Genomic DNA, 11,646 nt, shown 5'->3' on the forward strand with positions numbered 1-11,646 from the left:
CATGCCATGCTCTTGTGGATTTAATGTGATTGCAGACTTGGTTCAGCCTACTGTCCAGTCTATTGGCAGCTGTCACAGTGTGGAAAATCTCTGGAAACATTGATGGTACAGAAGACTCCAAGTCTTGGGTCGTCTTCTAGTCCTAGCTACACAATCGAGAGAATATCTTCCTCTTTTGAGCGTCATGTATATACCAATGAAGTCATAATCCATATCCCAATCACACCATTAATTGGTATATACAGCTGGATATGATCAACTAGTCGATGTCGATCCCTTGCCCCCCTTAGCACTCTTAACAGAACTAAACTAGGATATCAAATCCCTAGTGCATCTGTGAGAAAGCTTTCATGGGGAACCCCGGTGCATTTCATCGTTCTATTACCCTGCAATCCTTAACTGTCTTCTCCCTCGTTGCAGTTCTTGCAGCAGATCATGTCCAAGGACTAGACGATGGGTGCACACCTTTCTCCTGTGGGCATCTGCAAGACATACGACCTCCTTTTCGTCGGCGAGGTGATCCTGGTGAGTGTGGTGTTGAAGCATACGAGCTGGGTTGCACCAGTAGCAAGGCTACAATTCACATCAACACAGGAACATACTATGTGACTGCCATCAACTACACCGGTTCCTACTTCTGGGTCGTGGATCCCAACTTCAATACCAGTAGCAACTGCCCTCTTCCACAGAGGAATCACCTGGCCTATGGATACTTTGGCGAAATTGATTCAGTTTCACCACCTGGCCTTCGTTATTTGGTCACTCAAAGCTACTACAGAGCATGTTTTGCTAATTGTTCACGAGCAGTAGCGAAGAATAGTGCATACAAGCCCGTTGCTTGCCTGAGTGCCAAAAATTCACATGTTTATGTCTGGGTGTCTTATTACGGGTGTATGGTTGAAGATCTTGAGCCTTATTGTGGATGCCTGGCCAATATTCCATTTGGTAACGAGTATTCTCCTGATTGGCTACAGCTACAGAATGCAAGTTATGCAGATATCATACAAGTCATAAGTAAGGGGTTTACTGTCCAATTTCCTGTGGACACCACGGGGCCTTCTGCTTCTATGAAGTTAAGAAAAAACATCAATTTATGCCTCAACAATTCAATCAGGTGATCACCCTGTGGTTCAGTTTCCTCCCTAATTTAGTTTCTCTACTCTCTACTTTTATCAAGAATTAATGTCGGGCTATTAAGCCCATCTTTAGTAGAGCACCTACACACTCGTCATTAATTCATCTTGTACTTACACACTTAATGCTAATTGGTAGCAAAGGTCTGTTAATCAATTGCACTACTCCATCCATGTCGGGCACAGGTTAGATTATGTCAAATTTTAAAACAACCGTCCAGAATAGAACACATAGTCGAATTACATGGTGGCAAAGTCGAACACTGTTGTTGTTTGCAAATGGGATTGAATTAGTATGCAAATGGAATCCAAGAACCGTGCTCCGTTCTAAATCAATTTCTTTAAAATGATATGATCTGCAGCTACTTCAAGGAGCAATCATCTGGTGCAAGCATCGTGAACTGGACTCATGCTTTTTTCTGGAGTGAAGTGCACTTCTTAGAATGCGTGACTCAGTACTCCAACGATCACTACTACACAACACCGTTTGTTTTGGTTGTTGTGACCATATTATCGGTGATTGCTGTCCCCAAGTTCTTTTTCGGTACGTGAGAATTATATTCCTTTTAGTTTCAAAATTGAATTTACATGCTTTTAATCATCATGGACAAAATCTTGGACATAAGTATCTAGCTTACATCTGTATGTGTCGCCTTGTTGGGCAGTACTATGTAGGTTCTTGTTGGCACCCCTGGCTGTATGGATATTCCTAGCCTACAAGTACTGGAAAACAAGGATCATAATTGATGCAGTTGAGAAGTTCCTCAGGATTCAACAAATGATTGGCCCTACGAGGTATGCCTACACAGACATCGTTGCAATCTCAAGCCATTTCAGAGACAAATTGGGCCAAGGGGGCTACGGCACTGTGTACAAGGGCATGCTACTCCCAGGCGGTGTCCATGTCGCCGTCAAGATGCTAGAGGGCAACTCAAATTGCAATGGAGAAGATTTCATCAGCGAGGTCTCCACCATCGGCAGGATCCACCACGTCAACGTTGTGCGTTTGATGGGGTTCTGCTCGGAGGAAATGCAAAGGGCCTTAGTCTACGAGTACATGCCCAATGGTTCTCTGGACAAGTACATCTTCTCTACTGAGAAGAGCTTCTCATGGGACAAGCTCAACGAGATCGCTCTGGGCATTGCCAGGGGGATCAACTACTTACACCAGGGGTGCGACATGCAGATTCTACACTTTGACATTAAGCCGCACAACATCCTTCTCGACAACAATTTCGTCCCAAAGGTCGCAGATTTCGGGCTTGCCAAGCTGTACCCGAGGGGCGACAGTTTCGTTCCTTTGAGCGCCATGCGGGGAACCGTCGGCTACATAGCCCCCGAGATGATATCCCGGAGCTTCGGCGTCATATCCAGCAAGTCCGACGTGTACAGCTTCGGGATGCTGTTGCTGGAGATGGCCGGCGGGAGAAGGAACGCTGATCCAAACATGGGGTCCTCAAGCCAGGCGTACTATCCGTCATGGGTGTACGACCAGCTGACCCGGGAAGAAGCGGGCGAGATATCTCCAGTTGCTGCCGACATGCACGAGCTGGAGAAGAAGCTGTGTGTTGTCGGATTATGGTGTATTCAGATGAGGTCTCGTGATCGGCCAACGATGAGCGAGGTCATTGAGATCCTGGAGGCTGGGGTTGATGGCCTGCAGATGCCTTCGAGGCCGTTTTTCTGTGACGAAGGACACATCCATGTGGAGGACTCTTACCATTTCACTTCCGAGCTGACGGCGGTCTCGGAGGAGGAATTGAGTGTGGTGTCAGAGGAAAACGATGTGTGAGGTATAGATACAATATGTGGTATTAACTTATATCTGTAAAAGTTATTGTTGTAACAATACGAACCAAGTATAGATGCTTTGTACAAACTGCCTTGCTTGCTGTGCGGAGCAACTTCATCAAATAAGTATGAAATCTTACATCCATCTATTTGTTTGCTCATTACTCTTGATAAATTATGATGAAAAATATTACTTGAGTAGTAAATTCTTGATACAAATAAGTCTGTGAGAGGTGACAAAAGGCTGCCTTTTTCTTGTTGAGAAACATTTTCAGAGAACATACAGTTAGTGGATGAAGATTATCACTGAGAAGCTAGCTTGCATGCATTTTCTTTTCTTTTGCATATGAAAGACCCATAAAACCATTGGTCTCCAATTTCATCACAAATTTATTGAGATGTGGTTTTAGTTTACAGCAACATCATTCTAGGTTGAGTTTCCAGCTGCATAATTGGCATTGTTGCAGTTTCTCATAATCTACCCTTCAGGATTGTGCAAAGACATAGATAGATAGCCTTTTCCCCTCTTTGCCGCTAAGAAATCGTCGCGGTCATGGAATTAAAGAACACATTTAAGAACAGAGCCACATGCCACAGCTGATCTTCTTACATGTTGTCTTCGATCGTAGGCAGGGAAAATAATAATTCCAACTCTGATTTAATGGAACTCCCTGCCGTGTTGTAGTGGATGCATAGACTTGGTGAGATCCAGTCCTGTCAAATGGTACTTGTGTGTGTGTGCGACAAGGGGTGCCATCACAGTGTGGAAATTCTAGTAACAGTGACAGTTGCAATTTCTGAAGAATGGGTGGATACTGTGAGTTACCCAGTAGATGGGGCAGAAAAATCTTGTGGTCCTGTGATATGTTACCCTAAGACTGAAGCTACTAGCAAGTGGCAGCCCCTGTCACAAACTGCCTTCCTGGTCCTGCACTTGTTATTGCAGAAACAACAAAGTAATTTCAGTTAAGTTCAACATATATGACTTTTTTTGTTTACTCTTGTAAACAAATTTCGGTCGATATACATGTCAGAACCACTCGTCCGGTTCCTCGGAAGGATGGATTCACCCCCTGTCATAGGACAGATGAGAAAAAGAGCACCTCTATTCCTTATTGTAGAAACAAATATTTGTTTAGATAACTTTGTGTTCCTTTTCTCAGAAAAACAGATGAACTTTGCATTATTGGATAAACAATCAATCAACATTACTTGGAAGCTAACTTACATACATTCCATTTCCAGTGCAACAAATAAGACCCCCCAAGAAATAACATTCAATCGCAAATTCATTGAAGGAGGTCTTTAATTTACAACAACGTAAACCAAGATTGGGTTTCCAGAAGCATATGACCATGCTCTCATGATCATAATTCAACATATTTCCAAGTCTTATTTGATGGAACCCCATGCCGTGTTCTAGTGACTGCATAGACTCTTGTCCCGTCAAATGTCACTCGTGTGAAAATTTCAATAACACTGACATTGCCATGTCTGGAACTGGAAGATATGTGGACACTGTCAGTTACCCAATAGATGGGGCAGAAGAGTCTTGCGTTCCAACACCAGGAATATAATGCTGATACGGTCCTGAAGCTGCTATCCTTGCCGTCCACTGCTTTGTACCGCAACACGCAAGTGGTAGCCCCTATCACAATCTGCCTTCCTAGCAGTGCACATCTTATATCTTATATCTTATATTTACTAATTGGATGTACCATACGAGCCTCCATGTTAATCCACAACATCAAGACTAATTAAGCTGTCGGATCTGGAATTTGCGGTTAGGATTAAATAAGGAAAGAACTTTGATAGGATCTTACACAAAATTGTACGTACAAAAAAAACGTTAACGTGCAGAGTCCCCAAGAAAAAAGAAGGCAAAAGGATGTTACAACAAATACGTGGGGCTAAAAGAAACCACGGACATGAAAAGTTCTGAATAATTAAAAAAGAAATAGGAAACGGTTGTGACGTGGACTTGCTGTTCAAATACTGTACATCTGGATATCAGCCGGAATTAAATATAGTTTTCTATAGGCTGTACCTAGCCATAGTGACCAATTAAGTTTTCATCTTTGTGTGCACATGAAAATCCCAAAGGTCAGGCGATGATGCGCATGCATGTACAAGTTCTTTGGCCAGGTGAACTATGATGCTGGCGTTCTATGCACCTATCTGCACGAACACTGATAGAGACATGGCAGACAGGGCTGTTGTTTGAGGTAAGTTATACTCCCTCCGTCTCAATTTTTTTGTCTTAGATTTGTGTAGATATGAATATATCTAGTCACATTTTAGTATTTAGATACATCCATTTTTAGACAAACCTAAGATAAGAATTTTGAGACGGTGGGAGTAAGTAGTAGCAGTAGTAGGCAATAGCTTCTAGCCATACACGAGTAACATCACGCCGAGGAATTAGCCACCAAAACACATTCTTTCTTTTTTCAGTACCTAGGACCATATTACAAGTTTGATAGGCAGCTCATTAAATTAAGTCATAAAAATGAATCTAGCATTTACGGTGACAAATTAATCTCTATTTTTCTGACCTAAACATGATTATAGCTGCGTCTTCTAATCGTTTCGTATTTATAGGATGATCAGTCGTGGAGACTACGAGTAACATTTTGTACTGCTTTTCAGGATGATATACTACAATCCATATAAATAACCATTAGATCTTAATCATACGTCTAGAATTCAACGTGATATGGAAACTTTATTCCGTGCGTTTACATGGGAGATGCGATGGACTCAAGTGTCCATGAATATTACGCTTTGAAGGAAATACCCAGGAGTCCATTGTACATGCAAAGTCCCCAAGAAAAAAAAGAAAATGAGACTTATCCGACTAGGACTTTTCAGTTCAAATACTATACGTCTACAAACATCACATAATTAAAAACAATATTCTGTAGGCTCTTGTGGGCACACCAATCACTTTAAGGTTTCTTCTTTGCTTGCGCAAGCAAATGTGTAATAAGTTAAAGATTATCTTTCTGGAAACATGTTGATGAAGTTATACATGCATGTGTAACACAGCTTAACGGACATCATTCCTCCAAAAAAATATATGTGCATCGGATGAGCAATGTTGTCATCCTTAAATCTAAAACCGCTAAACCGCACGAGTGCATCGGAAACCTTAAAAAGCAATCTAGAATTGTAAAACCGAGCGAGTGCATCTCTAGCAGACTGATTTCAGAAGTTCAGACAAAGGATGCAAGTTACATATAGTATATACTAACGCGATTTATAAATAATTCTTACTAACTAAGTATATATTGACATGCACATAGTGTTTTCTGAAAAATAAAAATAAAACAGTATAGAAAAAATTCTAAATCTATCTCATCAATAGATTTAATAAAAAATCATATATTATATTTTAGAAACCCAAAATTTTAAACCATGCGAGTGCATCAGAAACTGACTTATTTCAAACTTAGGACACTGGATGTAGCTTTCGTATTCATAAGATATTCAAGGAATAAGCACACAATGCGGGGCACTTATACTAAATGAAAATGCCATTTAATAGTAGTAGAAATAAGAGATTGACACTAGATAAATTGATGCCATAGATGTCAAATGGATAAGCTATATATCATGGACAAGGATAGGGGCTTCTCGCTAAAAACTTGATATGATAAGGTCTAGGGAAAATGGTCTGAAGAAAATCATCCTTATTACTTTTCCAGATGGCCCAATTGGGATGTCAAAAGGGTAATTTTCATAAATGTAAAACAACTTTACGACAGACATCCAATAATTAGGGGAATTCTTAGACATAACAAAAGGGTAAGCCTATAGAAATATAAGTGCCAATTTAAAAATATTCAAATAGAATTCAAATTGTTAGTCTTGAAATATTAAAAATATAACGATGGATTCTAGAATATTACAGTCCAAGTAAAAAATTATCTGCTCAGAAAACCAGAAATATAGTGATATAAGTTTTCCACAAATTTAAATGTGAACTTCAAAAAGTTCAATGATCTTACAAACATTAAAAGACAAGGATACAGTTAAACTGGCCCACGGACCATACCGAAGTGTGCAACTCATTAGCATATTGAACTAATGAACACTTGACTGGTGGGCGCGGGATGCGTTACGAAGGGATATGTGTGTGTCTTAGCATGCGCATGTGTATCAAGAATACATACGGATGGACCGGAGAATGATGTAAAGAATGGTCATTGGTTACACATGCTTTCGAAAAAATATTTAATCACACGTATGCTTACGGAAATATGGAATAACCGGTCAATAGTGAGAGTTAGAGAGCAAAATCATAAATGATAAGTGTATAATAATAATAGTGTTAAATAGATAGGACATATAGATATGCAGTTAGCCATTTGTAAACTAATGAACAATTAAATATGTATAATGGTGTCACCCATATTTTATGGTGGCACACGGATTAATACGAAAAGATATATGATGATACACTATGTGTTAAGTATAGGGCTTAAAGAAATATTATATTTGTACGCTATAAAAATAAGTCATAAAAATAATTATTAATATTTCGTACTTACGATTTGTATGAGATATTAAGTTAATAACTGTTGGAACTTTTTATGTACAATATTTTAAATTTTCAAAAATTCCTAGCCCGTGCATTAGCACGGGTTGACGACTAGTGTCATTAATTAGAGGAAAATAATAGAGAAAATTTATTTTAAGTTTGAAAAATACAATCGGAAATTGCTTTTGGCTCCCCAGCTCCATGGAGGCCTTTAAATTCAAACTTCAAATTTCATGAAAATTCGTATTTTAATATTTTAGAAAATTCTGAAAAACAATACATAGATAGATGAAGGTATAATACACAAGTGTGTAAATTTTTAGAACAAAATATGTTGAAATAAGCGCTGTGCAAAAAAGACAAATCTGGTACTTTTAAACACATGTTACTATTCATCATTTCAGACCATGAATTTGTCTTTTTTGTACAGATCACGTTTCAAAGTATTTCGACCTGAAATTTTACACACGCACGGATCACATCCTTGTTTAGTTGTATATTTGTTTTCAGATTTTTTGGAACTAAATGTTTCGAATTTTGATTTTTTCAAAAATTTCGCCCTTCATGGAGGCCGAGCTTGAAAACGCCATTCTCATACACAATTGCTTATCTATTTTTTGTTATTACTCCTAGATACAAATTCCAATCCAAGTAAATGTCTGAACCAGTCCTTGGAAGGACTGTCGTTTTTTCTGTAATGGGAGAGGTGAGAAAGGAAACACATTTATTTTCTTATGTAGAAGCAAATACGTTTGTAGACAAGAAAGGAACTTTGCGTTATTGGACCAACATTCAATCAACGTCAGTGAGAAGCTAACTTGCACTCTGATTCTGACGTGACTAATAAAAAAACTTGTATATAATATCGATTCATCAAAAATTCATCGAATGCACTCCTTAGTTCACAGCAGCATAATTTGATATTGAGTTTGCAGTAGCATATGGCCTGCTGAATAGTGAGGAATAGATACTTGTAGATTGTGAAGTGCCGAGTACAGTTTACATACATTACAAGTGCCAGCAGTAGTGTTGGCTTTTCGTCCTCAGGATCGAACACACGATCACCCTGCAGCTCGACTAGTCGTGTACGTGCAAGTCGGCTCAACGTATACGAACTAGTTGTAGCACTCGATATCTCACCGGCGCTTACGCAAACACCGGGACCAGAACACACGCACGCGAACGCAGCAACACGAAGATGGCCAGAGGCACGTGTCGTGCCTCGTAATAATCTCTTTGTTGCTTTTCTCGTTTTTCTGGTGCTTACAAACGCTTTTCTCGTTTTTCTGGTGCTTACAAACAACGCAGGCTGATGCATATATAGGTGCAGCAGCCGACTCCAAACAATCAACCACGACTCGTATTTCCTAATTGCTTTTAGTCTTTGACTCGTACACGGCATACAAGCCGCCGGATGCAAAGTACTGCTAGCTTCTATTTGACTAGGACACGGACTATTACACGGAAAACAAACCAGCTTATACTAAGCTTTCCTATTTCTACTCTTCACACGTTTGGATTACTAACATTCACCCCCTAATCCAAACTTTCGACTTGTTGACTTAAAACCAACATATCACCTGGATTACCAGCCCACGCCGTCACATCTTAGCGTGCTACATGCAGACTAAACACATAGTCTTTCATGCAGGAACTCAACTTAACTGGTGCGCATCCATCTTCACGTTGGCCTTCGTCTTTCCGCCGAGACACACTAACGACTCAGACACAAACAAAAAACTAAAGACACGACTCTTTTTTTTTCGCCGCAGCTTCTTCATCAAAGCAACCCTGGGCCGTCATCCACGTCAACTTTAGCTAGTTGCAGAATCTCGTGCTCCTTCTTTGCCTCCTTCCGCGGATCAGGACACTCTCGAGAATAGTGTCCATAGTCCTGACAATTGTAGCACCGGACTTTAGATTTGTCGAACTTCCGGTACTTCTGCTTATCTTTCTCCTTATTGAGCGAGAACATCAACTGCTCCTCTTCTTGGTCGCGTTCCCGTCCTTTCAATGTCAACTCATAGGTCTTTAGCCGCCCGATCACCTCCATCACCGACATCTTCGTCACATCGCCCCACTGCTCGATGGTGCCAACGATCGGTAAAAACTTGTCAGGAACGGCTCGTAGTAATTTATCCACAACCGCGATGTCTTCCATCTTTGATCCGAGAGCTCGCATCTCATTAACTAGGGAGGTTAGTTTTAACGCAAATTCACCAACCCCTTCTGACGCCTTCATGCTCATCTTCTCGAACTCCCTCCTTAGGGCTTGAACACGTGCCTTCTTGACACGATCATCTCCAGCATGCATCTCCTTGAGCGCTTGCCAAGCTTCCTTTGCCGTCTCTTTCTCCGATATAGACATGAAAACGGCATCAGACACACCTTGGGCTATGATGGCGAAAGCCTCTTGGTCCTTTATCTCTTCGACCGCGCCTTCACCTTCCACCGCTGCCCAAACTCCACGCGCACGCATGAAGATCTTCATCTTCGCAGCCCACACCCCATAATTGTCACCATCAAGCATGGGGTACTGGATGGTCACACTACCACCACTCGCCTTCGAAGTCGACATGATACTCTTCTTTGATTTTCCGTCGTCCGTGACACAACTTGACGGCGACGACAACTCCACCGTGACGCAACTTGACGGCGAAGCCTCCACACCTTGCTCTAGATACCAATTGTTGGCTTTTCGTCCTCAGGATCGAACACACGATCACCCTGCAGCTCGACTAGTCGTGTACGTGCAACTCGGCTCAACGTATACGAACTAGTTGTAGCACTCGATATCTCACCGGCGCTTACGCAAACACCGGGACCAGAACACACGCACGCGAACGCAGCAACACGAAGATGGCCAGAGGCACGTGTCGTGCCTCGTAATAATCTTTTTATTGCTTTTCTCGTTTTTCTGGTGCTTACAAACAACGCAGGCTGATGCATATATAGGTGCAGCAGGCGACTCCAAACAATCAACCACGACTCGTATTTCCTAATTGCTTTTAGTCTTTGACTCGTACACGGCATGCAAGCCGCCGGATGCAAAGTACTGCTAGCTTCTATTTGACTAGGACACGGACTGTTACACGGAAAACAAACCGGCTTATACTAAGCTTTCCTATTTCTACTCTTCACACGTTTGGATTACTAACATTCACCCCCTAATCCAAACTTTCGACTTGTTGACTTAAAACCAACATATCACCTGGATTACCAGCCCACGCCGTCACATCTTATTTCCATTTGATATATTTCAAACTAAAACTATATTTTTATTCATATTTGAATGGAATTCTCATATGTTATATTGATCTAATCTATGGTCAAGGTGAAACTCAAAGTATGTATTAGACCTTTTATATTCGGACGAGGGAGCAACAAACTGACACTCCATAGGTAGTCCAAAAATAAATGCATAGCGTGTATTGTTCAACGAAACAGCGCGTGGCACTTGTCGTGCAACCACGTCGCAATTGTTGGGCGCAAGCGAATAAGCAAATAACGTGCGAGGTGCACTGAACGATCTAAAATCGTGTCATATATATGATATATGTATACTGCTTCGTACCAGACGTCCCTATGGGCCTGCAAGGTCTTCCATACAGTGTAAGCCGTGTTGCAAAATTTACATACAAGATGCAAATGCAAGTACCACTAACCCCTCTTCCGTCTATATGTAAGATCGCTCCTTGGATGCGCACAGCTTAATTCGAGTTTAATCCTCCATAACCTGTTTGCATTGACTCGAAACATGCATGGAGTGTGGCCTACTCCTCCTCCTTGGAGCGCTCTTTCCTCTCTCTTACCATAGTAGCTAGAAGGGCGTAAACAACTCAAAGAGCGCTAACTGATGAACATGCCGTAAGCTAAACCTCCACATGCAGCTCGGTGGCCTATGAGGTGATGCCGGCGCCAATGAACAGAACAGCAGACATGTCCTAGTGGGAGCTCAAGTGCTAGCCGGGTTTAGATCTCACCTCGGCCAGGGCGACGGGCTGCAAACAACTAGCAGTAGTCGATTAGTTTTACGATGCAGCCAACGCGCGCATCTTTTGAGTTTAATCCTCCTTGGATGCGCTCTTTCCTCTGTCTTGCCCAGTGAACAACAACTGGCTTCAACTAAACGTCCAGATGCAGCCACCAATGAACTAGCAGGGAGCTCAACTGCTAGCT

The 11,646-nt window shown here is 41.4% G+C and overlaps 1 protein-coding gene across 1 annotated transcript; it reads left to right on the plus strand.

Moving 5' to 3' along the window:
* The first annotated feature begins 311 nt into the window (after positions 1 to 311).
* LOC123424689 (LEAF RUST 10 DISEASE-RESISTANCE LOCUS RECEPTOR-LIKE PROTEIN KINASE-like 2.4) lies at positions 312 to 2,950 on the plus strand. The gene is made up of 3 exons (XM_045108390.1): positions 312 to 1,114; positions 1,496 to 1,677; positions 1,799 to 2,950. The coding sequence occupies exons 1-3, from the start codon at positions 351 to 353 to the stop codon at positions 2,923 to 2,925; spliced, it is 2,073 nt and encodes a 690-aa protein (XP_044964325.1). The 5' UTR covers positions 312 to 350; the 3' UTR covers positions 2,926 to 2,950.
* Positions 2,951 to 11,646: the final 8,696 nt, after the last annotated feature.

This window comes from Hordeum vulgare, chromosome 1H (genome assembly GCF_904849725.1).
Source record: "Hordeum vulgare subsp. vulgare chromosome 1H, MorexV3_pseudomolecules_assembly, whole genome shotgun sequence".
Taxonomy (NCBI): Eukaryota; Viridiplantae; Streptophyta; class Magnoliopsida; order Poales; family Poaceae; genus Hordeum; species Hordeum vulgare.